The sequence below is a fragment of the Kogia breviceps genome, chromosome 2 (assembly GCF_026419965.1).
Source record: "Kogia breviceps isolate mKogBre1 chromosome 2, mKogBre1 haplotype 1, whole genome shotgun sequence".
Classification (NCBI taxonomy): Eukaryota; Metazoa; Chordata; class Mammalia; order Artiodactyla; family Physeteridae; genus Kogia; species Kogia breviceps.
In genome coordinates, this window is record NC_081311.1 from 89,652,975 (window position 1) to 89,670,796 (window position 17,822).

The window sequence follows — 17,822 nt, forward strand, 5'->3', positions numbered from 1 at the left end:
GAGGGGCAGCCACCCACTGCAGACCCTGTACTAGACCCTCTACCCTCTCTGGGCCTTAGTTTCCCCATTGGGACAGTCAGATTGTCACAAGATGAGGCCACAGGCCAAGCACAGATGGTTTTGGTGGCCTTTCGGTAACACTCCAGGTTCCTCCTGAACATTCTGGACCACATTCCCATCTGGCAGCAGAGACCGTCGCCAGGAGCTGAGGAATGGTCCCTCTGGACCCTCTCTCTGTGCCCTGCTCCAGCCTTGGCCCCTGGCCTGGAGGAACCGAGTGGAGTGCAGGGGTGAGTAAGGGCCAGATGGGCCAGGATCAGAATCCCAGCTCTGCTGACTTCACAAGAGTAAGAGGAGTTCTGCCAGGCCTGGGGGCCACCTGAGGTCTCCACGCTGGGCCCAGACACCTAGAGCTGAGGGGATGGGGTGCCCACAGGGGAGGCTTTTGCTCAGGCTTTGTTCACCCTGCTCTCAGTTTTCTCTTCTGTAAAATGGGTATTATAGTCTCCTCTGCAGATTTGCTGATGGGCTCAGATATGACACATCTACAGTGATTGGTACCCAGTAGTTCTGGGTAAAGAGCAGCCTTAATTACAATTCACCACTTGATAGAGGATTGTCATCTGGGGAAGGACGCCCATTGGGTTGACCCTGGACAGCTCTGCCCTCCAGGTCTGCCTCCAGGGCCATAAAGGAAGCCTCCCCAGGCCTCAGCCAAAAACGGGGTCAAGTGACTGCAGACAGGCAGGTGGCTCCAGGCTCTCTACTGTGCCAGCCTCCACTCCTGGCAAGAATGAACCATTGCTGGAGAAGTCTGAGCAAGCCACCCGCAGGCCTCCTGGGCCAGGCCCAGTTTTCAGGCAGCTAGAGGATGGGCTGGGGCTTTGGGGCCCTGGGTCACACTGGGGACTGGCCACCCTCCCCCACCCCCAGCGGGCCTTAGGTCACCCTGTATAGTGCTCAGGGTGCTGCATCAGAGTGGATGTGCCTTCAGCCCCTTCTGAAAATTGCATGCTCCCCTCTTAGTTGGATTTTGGGGTGTCAGTGGTTGGTTTTCCAGTTCTCTGGGTTCGCTACCAGAAGGGATTTCTGGCATGATTTTACATATTTTCAACAGTTTAGTTGAAGTATAATTGACAATATAAACCCTCACAAACCCTCCCTCCACCCCCATGCTTTCAGGACCCACAACAGAACAGAAACCAGGGGAGCTCCTGACATGGGATGACGTGGGCATTTGAACCCAGGCCTGGCAGCCGCCTGAGTCCAAAAACTAGGACCCAACCCAGCGATGCAGGACACTGAGATTCTCAGCAGGTCATTTCTCACCCTGGCCCACCCCGTTCCACGGAGGTGCCACAGCTTCTGAGCTCAGTAAGGGCCAGGCGGTGTGGGTTCCAGGGCTAGTGCGGGGGCGGGGGGGGGGGAGTCTGGCTCAGGGCCCAAGCTGGCAGGGGCGGGGCAGGCTGGGCTAACGGGGAGGGAGGCCCGCAGGGCCCAGGGGCACCACTGCGGATAGGAGAGGCCCAGGGCCCCTAGACCCTCTGACCCATCTACCAAAGCCAGAAGTTAATGTTTTTGTGGAACGTCAAAATTTTAAATATTGGTTCAACTTTTTATAACTTTTTCATTGGGATCATAATAAACTTGGAGGGAAAAGCGCCCATTGACTGAAATTCCTTTTAAATAACGAAGGACTGCATAAAGCCGGCCCCTGCGGACACTTCAGCATCTCTCCACGAGGGGGGAGGGGGAGGAGGGGGGAAGGGGGGAGGGGAGGAGGGGAGGGGAGGAGGGGAGGGGGGAGAGGAGAGGAGGGGAGGGGGGAGGGGGGAGAGGAGGGGGACGAGGGGGAGGGGGAGGAAGGTCCCACCACTGCCGTGGGTCCCAGGCTCCCCACCCCCAACCCTCCCTTGTTCCTTCCCGACCCGCGCCCCGCCCCACCGCCCCCAGATCCCACCAAGTCCATCCAGCCCGGGCCCCCTCGCGTTCGGACCTTCAGAGTGCCCAGCGTGCAAAGCCAAGGCTTTCCCTCCCGTGAAGCGGTGAGGGGAACCCAGGCCCCAAGGCACCCACCGCCGCGAGCCCCTCCAGCACAGAAGGGCCGTCCTCGCCCCACTACACTTTCTCCACTCTCTCCCCACGCCTCTGAGGACAGAGATCAGTTCCCAGTCCTCGCTGCCCGCCTCGGAGCGGCCTCCCCAAGACCAGAGACCTGCCTCCGGTCGCCAGGTACCTGCCTGCAGCCCCGCGGCTCTGGGGGCGGGGCCGAGGGTCGACGCGGGCGGCGACGGCAAGAGGCGCGGCGGGGGCGGGCAGGGGGCGGGCCGGGGCGTGGCGGTGGCAGACTGCGGAGACGCGGCGGCGCGCTGGGCGGCGCAGAGCGTTCTCGGCGCGGCGCGGCGCGGAGCGGAGCAGGCTGGCGGGCGAGGGGCCGCAGGGGGAGCGGACCGGGCCGGAGCCGAGCCGGAGCTGAGCCGGGGTCGGGCCGCGGAGCGGGGCCCGGGCGGGGAGCAGCCATGGCGCCGCGCAGGCCCGGGGCCCGCGCTGCTGCGGGCGGCCTGGGTGCCGAGTAGCCGGGCCGGAGCGCGGGCGGCGGCGGCGGCGGCGACGGAGGCAGCTGCGCCCGTGCCCCCCGCTCTCCAGGCCCCGCGCCCCGCGCCCGGGCCGCCGGCGATGGTGACACATGCGGCGGCGGCGCGCCGGCGGCAGGACCATGGTTGAGCGCGCCAGCAAGTTCGTGCTGGTGGTGGCGGGCTCGGCGTGCTTTATGCTCATCCTCTACCAGTACGCGGGCCCGGGACTGAGCCTGGGCGCGCCCGGCGGCCGCGCGCCGCCTGACGACCTGGACCTCTTCCCCACTCCCGACCCGCACTACGAGAAGAAGTACTACTTCCCGGTGCGCGAGCTGGAGCGCTCGCTGCACTTCGACATGAAGGGCGACGACGTGATCGTCTTCTTGCACATCCAGAAAACGGGCGGCACCACCTTCGGCCGCCACCTCGTGCAGAACGTGCGCCTCGAGGTGCCCTGCGACTGCCGGCCCGGCCAGAAAAAGTGCACCTGCTACCGGCCCAACCGCCGCGAGACCTGGCTTTTTTCCCGCTTCTCCACGGGCTGGAGCTGCGGGCTGCACGCCGACTGGACCGAGCTCACCAACTGCGTGCCCGGCGTGCTGGACCGCCGCGACCCCGCCGCGCTGCGCACGCCCAGGTGAGCGCCCGCAGCCGGCCGAGCCGTCGGCCCGGGACGGCGGGGTGCCTGCTCGCTGCCGTTCCCCCGGGCCCGGCCCTCGCCGGGTAGACCTGCGCCCACCCTCGCTCCCTGCCCTCTTCTCTTGCCCTCTTGGGGACCCCACTCGCCGCGGCCCTTCTGGACCCCCTCCTGATCTCAGGGCGCCCGAGCCCCCAGTTGTTCCGCCTCTGGAATCCCGCTCTCATCCCCTCCTCTGTGCCTCTTTACTTTTCACCACCATCCGGCGGGCTGCGCGGAGCCTGGACTTCCCGGGGTCACCACCCCCTGTCCGCGGCCCGTCACCAGGTCGTGACCCAGCTCTGGGTCCAGGCTGGCCTGTGTCGTCGGGCGGGAAGACGGTTTCTTGTGCAAGTGTAACCCACCTGGAGTGCTCGCTTTCCTGCGCCGCTCTCACGCCCAAATCGGAAGTGAGAGAAGTGAGGTGCCTCCCCCCGTGCACCTGCGGGCCCCCCGGCCCGCCAGCCTGCCTCGAGAGGGCTGGGGAGGAGCTGCCAGGGAAGGGGGCTGGCTCTGCCTTGCCCAAGTGAGCAGGTCGAACAAAGGCCCGAGTGTCACCTGGGGCTGGGGGCAGGGAGAAGGCAGGGAGTGCTGCCTGCCCCTGCGAGTTGGGCCAGAACCAGGTGCAAGCTCGCTCTGAAAGAAGAGCAGGAGGCGGCCTAGGGCAGGTTGGGGGGCGCTGAGCTGGCTGGGGGCACCTATGCAGCCAGGTGCCTTCCCTGGGGGCCCCCATTACCGTGGAGGTTGGGAGCACAGGGCTGACCTGTGTTGGGGGACAGCTCTCCAGGGAATCGTTTTGTAGCCAGAAACACTCTCTCTCTCCCCACGGTGCTGGGTTTCCAAGGGTTAAACTTGGGAATCTTTTTCTCTTGTTCACGTGGGTGCCCTGCGGGGCCCGAGATGCCTGGGCTGGGAAGGTCCAGAAAGGCGGTCTTCTCGCCGACCTTTTGTTCATCTTCCTCGTTTGCCTTAAGAGTGCCTTCAGGGACACGGACAAGATGGGCGTTGGGGAGCTGTGTGACCCATGTAGCTGAGTTCATCCGCACTCCTGGGTCGAAGGTGCAAGGTCTCGGTGTGTTTGGATGATGAAGCTTTGGTATCTGGCCAGCTCGGAGCTCTCCTTGCTCAGCTTTTTAGTCCTTCCTCTGTTGTCTTTCCCAGATGGTCAGGAAATTGGGGCCATAGAGCTGCGAGGGTGGGGGGGAGAGTCTTCCTACTTTCCCTTGGCTGTCCCCCCACCAACAGCAGCTCCCAGCTTGAGAGGTGATATGCTGGGTGCCTAAAGGCTACATGGCTACCAGTCGGCCTGTCCAGGGGCCCTTGAAGCATTGCTTCCTGCCCAGCACTTGGTCTGATCTGCATAGAGGCACTTTCCTGGCCTCACCCCCTCGCTTCCCAGGGTCCTGCCACTCTGTGCTAGACTGAGCTGGGCCTGGGGGCTTGCAGCCACGTGCCCATCTGTCCTTCCGTCCACCAGGGCTGCAAGCCCGTGGAACTGGGCACTAAGCGACCCACATAAGCCCAGGTGGGCACCTCTCCACCTGCAGGAGTCGGGGTGTGGAGGGTGGAATGGTCCTGTCTGCCAAAGGCAATTACGTAGCGAGAGCCCGGAGGGGAGAGGGTGCAGACCTTGCTCTAGGCGCTGCCGAGGGCCCTGAGTCAGGCTTGCCAGCAGACGTGGCCTCGACCCTCGTTTGCCACCAGGACACTCGTCCTACAGCCCCACCTCCTGAGGCTGATTTTCTCTTTGGGTCACCAGGGTGAAGGGCCCCTGGCGTCCCTTCTCCAGAGTCTGTCCACCAGAGCAGGAGGCCCCGCTGCCCCTACAGACAGGCACGGAGGAAATGGGGAAGCAGCCAGGGCCTCTCGGTGCTGCACGAGGGTGGCTGCGTGTGGCAGGGGTGGAAGACTCCGTGCGTGGTCCACGTGCGTGGTCAGCGGTGGCTCCCTCCAGCTGCGGTGGGGAAGTTGCTGAGCTCAGCAGCTGCCAGCCGTGGAGGAGGGGTTTCCAGGGTTCTCAGGAGGCCCGCCCTCTGCCGTCCGCTCGAGGAGTGGGCTGTGCCACCAGGCAGGTGACAGAGCCTTGCCGGCCTTCCGTGTCACTCTCGCCGCCTCTCCCTTCAGTTCTGGTCCAGGCTCTAGGTTGATGGCGTTTTTAATGAGCTTCCTGGAGGGGCCAGGGTAGTCTTGGCTTTGTGTGTTTACAAGCCTGTGTGCTCCCCTAGTCGGGCTGGGCCAGAGCGCTGGGGGTTCAGGAGGCAGCTCCCCCAGGGACCCAGCACCCAGAGGGGTGGTGGCAGTGCCCAGCCCCCATGGGATGCCTGCTGTCGGGTGGTGCCTGGTTTCAGGAGACTTGGGTGTCGCCCTTGCCCTCCTTCCCGCCCTCCCCATGGCCCTGTGGTGTTGGAACGACCACCTGGCTGGTGAACTGAGGAGTGACATGGCACTTTGGGGTCTGGGCCTGGGCAAGAGCCCTTTCTTCCTCTTCTCCGGTCCCCAGGGCCAGCCACCTTGGGGGATCGGGGTGGGGGACGAATGTCTTCCCACTGTGAGGTATGCTTCTAGAATCTCTCCACCGAGCCTTTCCCAGCTCTTGGTGCTGGTGTCCGCAGGGCTTCGGGGCCTGCGGTGCAGGGAAGTGAGGGTTTTCAAGGCTCCCATGCCTCCCCGCCAAACAACATCAGCCGGGGTCGTTCTGAGATGGGCATGCATCAAGGTGACAAATGGAGATGGACTGGCTTCCAGCGTTTTGCTGGAATATGGTTTGGAACTTCCAGCATCTGTGAGTGCTTCCTGGTGTGGAAGAGAGGGGCAGGTGTGTGAGCAAAGCACTGGCAGGTCCCTCCTTCGTCCTGTGTCCAGCAAGGGAGCTGGATACCCCTGCTGGCATCTGCCAGGAATGCTTGTAAGGCCCCCAGGGAGGCCTGGCCTCAGGCAGGTGGCCGACTGCCGCCAAGGGCCACTTTGGTGAGAGTGTGTCATTGCCCCATGCTGCCATTCATGTCGCAGGGTCGGGATGGTGCTCCTAAGGTCCAAAACGCCCTCCGTCCTCTTCCCGTCGGCCTGAAGGAGGCGGAAGAGGAGACACGGTTAGGGTCTTGCCTCGGTTGCCCTGGAAATGTCCCTAAAATCGTGTAGGCTTCATCTGAAGCCTCAGAGGGCATTTGGGACCCAAGTATGGCTTCCAGGCCGCCTTCATGGGGTCCTCTCTGCAGGTGGCTCCCAGCATCCTTGATCTTAGCCGGCACAGGCTGGGCTTCCTTGTAGGAGGAAGAAGTCTTAGCGTCAGTCCTACAGCCTCACTCTGGTCGCACACACCCCCCTCCACCATCCCGAGTCCCGTCTGGTTTCAGAAATCTGCTGCTGCTGCCAGCTGAGCCTGTGCCACCCTCGACGCAGCACGCCCGCCTCCCTATCACTGCTCGGCCAGCTCCTCTGTCCCTTCAGCCTCAGCTTTGCTGACCCTTCCTTCAGGAAGCCTTCCCAGATAGCGCCCTATTGCCTTAGGTGCCCTTGGCCACTCTCCATCTGCCATCCTGGCATGTCCATGGCATGTTGGCACTGGCCGGAGCCCAAACGGGTGCTGCCTACATGTGGCACCAACAAGAACGTTCACCTCTTGGTCCTGCAGCCTCTCCGGGAGCTGCAGTCAGCACGCCCTTCCCCCATGTGTCCTGTGGTGAGTCAGGTTCAAGGAGACAGTCTTGAGTGCAGTGCTGGTCCTAGAGAACCTCAGGGGCTTCTCAGTGGGCCCAGCCAGCTTAGCTTGGAGCATTCCTATGGCACCAGGCAACCTGGCTTCACAATGACATCCTTAGGTGCAACTAAGGGACAAAACCTGCATTTGCCTGCAGTGGGGCAGATGTTACCCAGAGCACATGACAGGGACCAGTGAACAGGGCCCGGCCACCTGAAGGAATCGCCCGGAGAGGTCTTGGGTTGAGACGGAAGGAATCTAAGGTCAAAAAATTCAGAGTTAGATTTTCTTTAAACATGAACAAACAACCAGAAAACCTCTTCTTTTAAGCAAATGAGTGAGAAGACAAACTTTCAAATGACTTACTGGCGATCATTTTAAATGACGCCCTGGCTTGTGAAATCATCAGGCTCTACAACTCATGTTCTCCTCAAAGCACCACAGAACTTGCAAGACCAGGACTTCCTGTCCGCCTAGGCGCTTCCCTTGTAAAACCTGGGGCAGTGCTGAGTGGGCTGGACACGGTGCAGGGGCTTGTGTGCCCCCCGGCTCAGAGAGCCTTCCGGGTGGGTGCAGCTCCCAGCCCTGGGGCCCCGGGGGCCGGTGAAGCCCCTGGTCTTCGTGGAATCAGTCAGGGTCTCTTTCTCAGTGGCAGGACTGAGAGGCTGGGCTGCTGCCCTGGGAGAGTGGCAGGCCATCAGCGGGGGCCTGGCTTTGTCATTCTTAAAGGACCCTGAGTCTTTTTGTTTCATATTCTTCTCATTTTTGTTATAAAGTAACGACTGTAGTAGATAATCGGCAGTAAAGTATAAAAAAGGAAAATTACTGTATTCTCTATGCGTACCTTTTCTTTTTATTATAATTGGAACTGTAACGTAAATTGTCTACGGATGTTATTCTGTGTCATTAAAAACAATTTAGTGCCTACAGGTGACTCACCTCTGGGTGCACCATAGTTGGTTCTCCTCTGGTGTTGAATGTGCAGATTTCCCATTTCTGGTTCCTGTAAGTAACGGTGCAGTGGACATCCTTGTACATAATGTACTTTTGCATACTCCTGACTTCCTTTGGAAATTCCTAGATGTGGAATTTCTGAGTGGAATGGTCTGAATGTTTAAGTGCTCTCAATGTAAATATTAAATTACTTTATACCTTGTTTTGTAGCCAGGTATGGTGTTTGAGTCCTCATCTCGTTGGTATTCAATATTGTTCTGGGTTTATAGAGTTTACTTTCTTCAGTGAGCAAACTGTATCTGGTTTTTATTGAAAAGTCCTGCCTGACAAGTGCACCCTTGAGGGTGGCCCATCACTTTGGGGGGGGGGGTGGACAGGGCTGTACCCAGCCACCCTGAATGCCGCCGGCCCGTCTGGTCACAGATGTGTGCATTTCACCCCTACCCAGAGCGGAGGTGCAGTTCTCTGCCATGTGGGGCCAGAGGGGAGGGGTGAGCAGCTGTGGGGGCCTGAGTTGGGGGAGCCAGGGTCACAAAGGGAAGGGTGCAGACGGGAGGTTGGCTCTTGTCCCCTGAGTGCTCCGCGGGTACTTGGAATGGGCTATCTCATTTCCCCCTCCCCACTTCCACAAAGCACGTGTGACAGTTGTCCCCATTTTCCCCGCAAGGAAGTCAAGGCCCAGAAAAGTTAGGAAGCTGACATCCCGACGTCTGTCTGTCCGATGGCCCGTGTGCCCCGTGCAGCCCTCCCCCTTGGTGTCCCCAGCTGGGAAGACCAAGCTCGGTGAGAACCACCACCAGCCACCAGCCGTCGCGTCTGTCCCGCCAGGGGCAGAAGGGCTCCCGAGACCCTGGGCGCACACGGGTGGTTTCACGTGCAGGTGGGGATAGTCGGTGTATTGGAGAACATCTGGCAGTCTGCACCCCTGCGGTAGCAAGACGGACTCAGGCCACACCCTCCTGGCTCTGGCAGGGCAGTGCAGGAGGGGCTGCGGGGGGCGTCGGCGCTGCTGACAGCCAAGAGCAGGCGAGGCTCGGGGGCTGCCGGCACAGTGGGGCCGGCACCTCCTGCCGCCTCTCCTGGGTGACCGGGTCCTTCTCCGGTGGTCCTGGTCCTGCAACTGCCAGCCCCACCCCTAGCCCTGCCGGAAGGGCTGTGGAATTCAGGCCAGGACGTGATTTCGCTGGTCTGCTGGGAGGACCGGAAGGGAAGGGGGCACGTCTGACAAGGGGTTCTCCCTGGTGGGCACTTAGAGCCATGGGGATGCATCTCGTGGCCGACCTGCTCTCATCTTCTCGGGCCCGTCCTTTGGCCTCGCTGGCCGGCACTCGCAGGTGGGCAGGCGCGTTTGCAGGGTCTCCATCTCTCAACACTCTTACTCCTGCCTTTTCCAGAACTCAGCGGGCTCTTTCTCTTCCTGTTACATTTTTGCTGTCAGTTTGGTTTGGGGTGTTTTTTTTGGTGGGGAGGAGGGGAGGATGTTATGCAGAAAAAAGGTCCTAAGCACAAAAATAGGCAGGCACGCGAGTGGTGACAGCAGGAGGTGTGACCTGTGGCATGGGAGGGATTTGGAGGAGGCACCTCCGCGTGGGGTTTTGCAGGGTCAGTAGGAGTAGAGATGGGAAGCAGTGCTCTGGAACCACGGTGACTCACGTCGTCTGAGAGCCACAGCCAGTCACAGGGACAAATGGTAACAAGAGGGCAGTGGGGACAGGGAGGCAGTGTGTGTGGACAAGGGCCCTCCCAGAGGCCAGGGTGTCCAGTCTGTCCCCGAAGGCAGGCCTGTCACTTTCTGGCTGTGGGACTTGTGGCCTAATCTCTCTGTTGCTCCCCTTCCTGGTAAAATATCCCCTTCCTGGTGTGGTGTTGTCCCAAGTCCCCAGCTTCCGGGCCCTGTTATTTTGGAAAAGCATTGCGTGACCACATCCACACACCAGAGTGCTAGCAAGCTGCTCCCAGGCTGCCTGACCCAGGTCGGCACTGTTGGAGGGCATCAGGGTCATCGGGGGGTGGGCCTAGGGAGGAGGCGTTCAGCTGCTGGAGACCACACACATCCTACCACAGCCTTGGTTTAGACCTGGGGTCTCTTCCTTGATGGGGAAGCAGAAACCAGCCAGGGCAGCCCTGCTACACTGCCAGTGAGGCCCCCGGCCAGGCTCCCAGCCGGCTCTGTGGGTGCTGGCAGCTTTGCTGAGGACACGCAGCCCCACAGCTGGCCGGCGGCCTTTCCCTGCAGCGCTGCCTGCATCCGTGTCTCTCGAGGCTCCTCCAGGACAGCTGGACTGTTTGGAGGCCCCACCCCGCCCTAGCTGTTGGTCTGTGGGTCTGGGGCCTTGGCTTACCAGGGGCTGCCTGCAGGAACTGACACACCCCGAGTTCTGCAAGGCCTCCACAGGAGCTCCTGGGCCCTCCCTGGGTGCCCGGGGCTCAGGCTCCGGGGCAGGGCGGAGGCGTGTGAGGACTTGGCTCTTGGGTTCCTTCTGAGAAGCCCAGGCAGCAGCTCTGGGCCCCAGCAGGCCCGACTGGGAACCAGAGGAGGAGAGAGGAGCCCCAGCAGCCTCTCTCACCTTGTGTCTGGAGCCAGCGGGTCTCGTGGGCAAAGAGAAACAGCCCTCTGAGCCTCAGTTTCCCCATCTCTAAAATGGGGATATGGAGCTTGTCATTTGGTTCTGTGGAGGAACCGTGTCCTGTTACCCATGACCTCCTGTGACTTCCTGGGCCCTCCGGCCCCAGTTTGTGTCTGTGTCCTATTGGAGCCATGGCCACTCGTAACCCCGTAGAATTCCGCAGTCCAGGGGTGAGTGCAGGCCTCACTGCCCAGGGGTGGGGCCCAGGTCCTCACCTGTATAGGGGCGGCTGTCAGCAGCTTCCCTCAGCGCAGAGTGAGGGAGGGGGTGGGGCTGGGGCCCTGTGAAAGAGTCTGGCGTCCCGGCCGCCCATGAGCCTCTGTTACATGGGTAAAAGGCCCCAGGGTCGGGGTAGGGGGCGGGCATCAGAGCAAATCAGTAATCGTCTAAAAGGATAGTAACTAGAGAAATTAGAACTCTGGAGTTAATTGTCTACAAAGCTGTAGAATTGAAGGAAGTCAGTGGTGCAGGGGACCCACCCCGCTTGGTCACAGGCAGGAGCTGGGACCCCAGCGTCTCCGCAGGCCAGGTCCCTCCACAGAAGTTGTGCTTGCCTGATGCACCAGGATGGACACCTGAGCTCCTGAGTCAGACCCGTCTGGGTTTCCTGCTCCCCACCCGTATACACATGATACTCTGAGCCACATTTTCTCAACCTGCCTTGTAGAGCCGTGGGAGGACTCAGGGGACATGCCGGACGCTAGCAGGTGGTCAGCTCCGTAAGGTTCTCTCCACCCTCGATAATAAGGAAGGACAGAGGTCATCTCTGGGCCCCCCAGCAGTGAGGAAGCAGGAGCAGCGGGCGGCCAGGCCCTGCCTCAGCCTGGGAACCCTGTCCCTGTGCCAGGGGTGGTGGCAGAGCAGGGGAGGGGGCCCAGACTTGGAGTCCGGGTTCTGCCACCTGCGAGCTCTGTGACGTCTGTGCCTCGGTTTTCCCATTTGTGAAACAGGCGTAGTGACAGTGCCTGTCTGATAGGTAGGAGCTTGTAATTATGCCTTGTTGCTGGGGACTCTTTTTTTTACAAGAGGCTACAGTGCCTCCCCTCTCTCCGGGGACAGGGCAGAGCCCTTCAGAGCCAGCTGGGAGCTCGGCTCCTGTCCCCACTCTGAGTTGGTCAGCTCAGGGGTCAGCAGGGCACTTCCCTGGCAGCAGCTGAAGTCCAGGCATTTAGCTGGGAGGCCAATGACGTCCACAGGCGTCACCGGCCTTCCAACATGATGGCCTGGGTTGTGCTGTGTTTCGGCCATGGGGGTCTCCTGCTCACCCCAGGCTGTGGCATTGGGGACCCCCTGTTCCTTCCCACCTGTGCCCACTTGACAAAAGGGCTTGTTCGTTCCCTGGGTCTCCAGAAGGCCCCTGCCTTCCTGTAATCATGGCCTGTGGGGACGGTGCAGGGTGGTCCTGCTGTGCTGGCAGCTTGCCCGCCTACCCCTCTGAGCACCTGGAGACCCAACCAAGGAGAACTCAGTGGTGAGGGAAGGGAGGAGCAGAGAGGCCAGGTGGGTCCTGCGGCCTTACTCCCCTCCCCTCCCTGGGCCCCCGTCTCCCCCCGGCCCTGGGCTGTGGTCCCCCACCCACAGGCGCCGGAGGGAGGGGAGCGGCAGGCAGGCTCATGTGTTCCCGTGGCGATCGCCTCCACACACACCCCCCACCATGTTCCGTGCATCCTCTCATGCTTCACTCACTGCAAACACGTGTATCCCTTGAACAGCACACAGCGCCGTTGGGTGTTACACACTGTACTTGACCTTCTTCTCCTTGCTTCCTTCACTAGGCCTTGTTGTTGAGATTTATCTGTGTTGGTCCATGACACGCATATTTAATTCACTGACTGCTGGGTTTGTCTAGACACATCTTTTTTCCTGGGCTTTGTTCTGAGAGCAGACGGGAGGCATGTTTCACAGACCAGGTGATAGTGACCAGGCTTGCCCATTCCCCCCCCCTCCCTGCGTGCCTCAGAGTGGAGCGAGGGAGGGCTGTCCATCCTCGGCTCTGCCAGCGCTCTCCAGACAGGCTCCACTGACACACACACACACACACACACACACACCTGCCCCAGCACACACACACACACACACACACACCTGCCCCAACACACACACACACACACACACACACCTGCCCCAACACACACACACACATACACACACCTGCCCCAGCCATGCCTGAGGTCCCCACCACTTGGCCTGTCAGGTGCTGCCATTTCGGCAGCTGTGGTCCACTGTGGTCTTAGCACATGTTTCTTTTCCCCTAACCACGTGAGACAGGCATCCTGTTGTGTGATTACTGGCTGCTGAGGTTTCCTCCAGCTGCTTACCTGCTCACATCTTTGGGCTGTTGCTCCCCGCGAGGTGGCTTGTCCTCTTTGTGTGTCCTGGCATGACGTTCTGTGCGTGGTGTGCTTGACAGGCGTCTCCTCTTGATGTCCTTCCCCTGCCTGTGGGTCTGGGCATTTGGTTTACCGGTGCCTGTACTGGGACGGGCTGGGTGGGCCAAGCATGCCCTTGCCCTTCAGCCAAGTGCACGCGCAGGGGAGGAAAGGAAGCGTGCCGGCTGACCTCTGAACCCCTCTGGGACGCCCTTGTGCTGGGGGATCAGCCAGAGGCCCGGAGGTGGAATGAGTGGACAGTGGCCAGCTGACCAGCCATCCTTCCTGCAGCAGGAGCACCCCTGGGGCCTTCCTCGGGAGTCCTGAGCAGTGCCCAGGGCAGCAACTGCACAAGCCCGGAAAGCCAGACAAGTAGGCATTCCTCCTTGCTGCATCTCACTCCCATCAGCCCTGGTTTGTTGAGTTGGAAGAAAGGATCCTGCAGCCAAAACCAGAGCCTGCGGCCCACTGCTATAAAGTTATGAGCCCTCCCTTCCCCTCCTGATGGAAATCTGGGCAGGGCTTTCCCAGAGTGAGGCCTGCCTGTGTCACGCCCCGGCCGGGTGCCTGGTCCCTGGTCCCCCACCTGCGGCAGTCACCCCCCCAGGGCTTACCCCTGCATGGCCCTCCTCTGGAACGGAGCTTCCTGCTTCCTCCTGGAAAGGCACATGGGGGCAGGGCAGCCTTGGAACTCAGCAACCCGCCCCCTGTCAGGCCCCACTTGGCCCCATATTTGCAGCATTTGCCCCTAGACCACCTTCCCGACCCGGCCTGGGAGGGGTGGCCCCTAAATCACCGTCCGTCTGGGAGTTATAGCTCCTGCCAGGGTTCCCAGGGCCCCAGGAATAAACACAGCACGCGTGTGTGGCTCTTGAGCAGTCGGTGAGCATCTCCCCTCTGCCTTAGGAGCTTTAAAGGCCCACTTGTAAATATTTACTTCCCTGGAGGACCTGCAAACACAGAGGTTCTGTGTTTGCATCAGTGCGACAGGAAGTAGGGTCGGATGTCGACAGGAAGTAGGGTCGGGTGTCGTCCCAGAGCAGTGAGGGTTTTCTGTGAGTCCTGGGTCACATTCCCTGTTAGGGAACCTGACCACGGCCAGGGAGGGAGGGGCTGGGGAAGGCTCCGATCTCTGTACGCCCCACTTACAGGGTGCTGTTTACCGTGCTGGGGGCAGGGTGAGCAGGTGTCCTCGCCCGGAGGACACAGTCTGGGAACAATACGTGGCCGTGACCGACAGCCACACTGGGTGCCAGGCCTTGCTCACTCCCGCCTCACTGTCAGGGCCCCGCTTTGCAGATGAGGAAACAGAGGCTCCGAGAGCCTAAGTAACTTGTCACCACGGTCACACATAGCAGAGCTGGGGTTCATACTTGGCCTGTGGTCCCAGGGTTTCCTGTTAAGCCCTCCCCACAACAGGGAGCGGGCAGGGTCCCCCAGGAGGGGAGAGCCAGGTGTCACCCAGGCATAGGGTTCAAGCTCGCCCCGCTGCCTGCCTGCTTGGGAGGGTGTCGTGGCTGCTTGGAGGGTGGGCTTTCTCAGCAGCCCAAGATGGTACAGGGTCCCGGGGGGGAGGCCCCAAGTGACCGCCAACCCCCCTCCTCCTTGGGGCCCCGATGCATGAGTGGCCGCCCGCCGGAAACAGCCAAGCCGTTAGGCCTGACGTGTCACTCCCTGGGGGGTAGGGGATCGGGGCCAGTGGAACCAGGGCAGGCGGAGCAGTTGGTCTCCCAGGGGTTTGGAGGTTTCTGATGTCAGCTGTGAGGACAGGCCCTGCCAGACAGGCACGGAGCTGGGAAGCAGGTGGGCCGTGGAGTGAGAGCACGCTTCCCGCCTGCCCGGGGCACCACGGCCTTGCCTGCCCAGCCCCACGGCCTTGCCACGGCGCTCTTCCCCTAGCCAATGCCCCCCTGCCCCCAGCCTCTGTCCCGCAGGAGAGGCCGCAGCTCAGGCACATGCCAGCGCCCTCCGTTCCCTCAGCGAGCGAGTCGGCAGGCGAGCAGGTCCGGGCACTGTGTTTTGCTCAGACGGGTCCAGACGGGAGGCTGCTTGGTGGCCCACGGCGTGGACCCTGCAGAAGTTGAGGGCCTACCGAGCCCTGCTTTCCAACCAGCATCCCGCAGTCAGAAAGCCCAGGCCTGGGAGGAGAGCTCTGTTCCTTTGCTTTCCTGGAAGCTTGGCTGGCAGAGCGCCCAGCATCGTTTGCATCAAATCGGAGGCAGTCACGTCTCGGCCAAGTGGGTCAAAGGCAGGCAGTAGGTTTGGTGGCGGCCTCCCCCGGGCAGGAGCAGACCCCGCCCCCAGGCATCGGGTCGAGAGGGGGCCCGGCAGTCGTCAGGCGGGACTCGCCACGGGGCACGGAATGCACGCCAGGCCTGCAGAGGCCCAGGGCGCACGCGCGCGGAGGAGGCCGCTGGCCCCCTTGGCCCACCCGAGCTGCAGAACACTCGGGCAGCCGAGGCCGCCAGCCGGTTCCTTGGGCCCCTCACCCCATAGTAGCTGTCCTCAGGCCCAGCGCTGCCCACGAGACCCTCTCTGGGCGCAGAGCAGTTGAGAGGAGTTGATACAGCTCCCCACGGGCCGAGGGACCCCCCAGGCAGCGGGGCGGGGGCTCAGCTGGCCCCGGCCTCCCCAGCCAGAACCACTCAGAGGTCCCAGCTGGCCCTGGCCACAGAGCTGGCACACGAGCCTGAGCCGTGGGGGCCGGCAGCTGTTGCCCGCTGAGCTAGCACAGAAAACCCCAGCCTTGACCACCCGGAGCTCTGTGCGTGGACCCCTCTGAGTCTTTTTAAATTCCTTTAGTGGGTTTTGACGGAGCCCTCACACTGTGCAGTCTCCAGGAAGACACTGGTGTGGGATCCCGGTCCCCAGCCCTCCCTTCCAGGGCCGCCCAGCCGTGTGTGCAACGGGTACCCAGCTGTATCTGACGGGCAGCCAGGTGTGGGAGGGTGCGGGGGTCACGCCACGCGTCATCCCCCTTGGGTTGTGCTCGCGGCCCCCCTCGAGTTCCCGGGGCAGCGTAAGGGCCTTGGCCCCTGTTTGTCGGCCAGGCCTCACTCTGGTTTTCTCCAAGTGACATCAGGTCGGAGTCCCTTCACACACGCCCTGCTCTGCCCCAGTCTCGGTGCACCCAGGAACCCCAGTCTCTCTGCCGGCCTCTGGGTACTTGGCCCTGGCTTGCGGGGACCAGCGGGCACAAGTACTGTCCCAGGTGCGCCAAGAGGTGGCTCCACTCTTCTCCGTTACTGGTGGGGAAGCAGAGGTACGGAGAGGTCAGGCAACTTGCCAGAGGTCCCGTGGCTCAGGCAGCAGACCCGAGTGTCCTGGAGCCCCGTCTGCACCACCCACAGCCCTGGCAGCAGCTGCTTGGCAGTTGTCATTCTGGAGCCAGTCCTCAGAGAGGGGCCGGTGCTCTGGTGGGCCGCCAGTCCCGCCCCAGGGAGCAGCGACTTACTGAGGCAGGGCCATCACAGGAATGCAGCCAGCATCCTGGCAGAGTAAGAGGGCGCCCAGAGGCAGCCCGGTCGGTCCCACGTGCAGCAAAAAGGAAGCTCAGGGTTGTGGAAAATTTAGTGCTAGAGCTGAAAACTATTTTTTAAATATTTACCTTCCGTTCTTTCTTCCTACAACAGAAGCACATACCGTAGCTCAGGAGCTGGCGCAGGAGTCGTGGGGCCCGGGCGGGGCGTTCTCCTCTTGCTGCGCCTCTCTGGGGAGGCCTCGCTTGGAAGCAGCAGCGCCAGCTTCGAGTGCGGGCCTGGCTGGAAGCCTCCGTGCCGCGGCCCCACTGTGCGTGGCGAGGGGCCATGCGGTCTGGCAGCCCTCCAGGTTCCCGGGTGCTGGGTGAGCATTCCTGAGAGACAGGATTGCCTTCGTGGGTCAGGCGGGAGTGTTTTCCGATCGACTGGGGCTCGACTTTATCCAGGGAGAGGACAGCGGGCACGGAGAGGGGCTGGCACTCTGCCCCCTGCCCCGCGCCACCCTCAGGCCCAGCTGGGACCTGTGAGTGGTTCTGGCTGGGGAGGCCGGGGCCAGCTGAACCCCGAGGACACACTCAGCCATGGTTTCCACTGGTGCTGGAGGATGCCATGGGGGCCAGGCTCTGGCAGGCAGGGCCACGGCCCTGAACCTGCACACGTGTCCCCGAGGTGGGAACGATCACCTCCACCTCGGTCCTGCGCACAGACGGTGCACACGACTGGCAGCTCCTGGTCCGACGCCCGCCGAGTCTCCTCCCAGCTCCAAGGCCCTCCTGCCCCGACGTCTGCCGTGCACGCCACCAGGGTAAAGCTGACAGGCCACCGCCGTGGGGAGCGCGCCTCGGCCCCAGCTCTAGTTTGGAGGCCTTTTTTGAGCTGTCTGCTCCGCGTCAGGCCAGCCACAGGCCATCCTCCACCACCCAGAGCGGTGGCCTCGGCCTGGGGCTGGACTTCCTCAGGGACGCGGGGTCCCCTCCCCAGGGAGAGGGCGGGGTGGGGGGCCAGGGGCCTCTCCCAGGGCTGACCCCAGGCCACACGAGGCACCCACACTGCCACGCAGCCACACACACACACACACACACACACACACACACACACACACACACACACACACACACACACACACACACACACACACACACACACACACACACACACACACACACACGTTCCCAGCCACTTGTTCCCAGGCACACGCCCGCGCACACTCCCGGCAGCAGCTTGCGCTATGGGGCAGCGGTGATCCAGAAACATCCTGGAACAAGAATCCTTTCTTCCTTACAAGTGGTTGGCACCTTGAGACATTTCCTCCCCTGTGAAAGTCCGTCCCGCTAACCCCCTTTAAGAGCTGAGTGGTTTTTCCACCCTGTGGCCGGGCCACCCCTTCCTTCATTCCTGCCACCTCCCAACAGGCCAGGACATTGAGATTCGAGTTCATGGGAAA

General features: G+C 61.9%; 1 protein-coding gene across 5 annotated transcripts in view; it reads left to right on the plus strand.

The window, feature by feature from the left end:
* The first annotated feature begins 2,625 nt into the window (after positions 1-2,625).
* The window catches only part of HS6ST1 (heparan sulfate 6-O-sulfotransferase 1), a 42,593-nt gene continuing 27,396 nt past the window's right edge, over positions 2,626-17,822 (plus strand). For all 5 annotated transcript variants that reach the window (XR_010839067.1, XR_010839068.1, XR_010839069.1 and 2 more), the window contains exon 1: positions 2,626-3,213. Coding sequence is in view for 1 of the 5 variants with exons in the window: in XM_059052621.2 (XP_058908604.1) it covers positions 2,687-3,213 (527 nt within the window). In the remaining 4 variants the exon portion in view is untranslated. The remainder of the gene's footprint in view (positions 3,214-17,822) is intronic.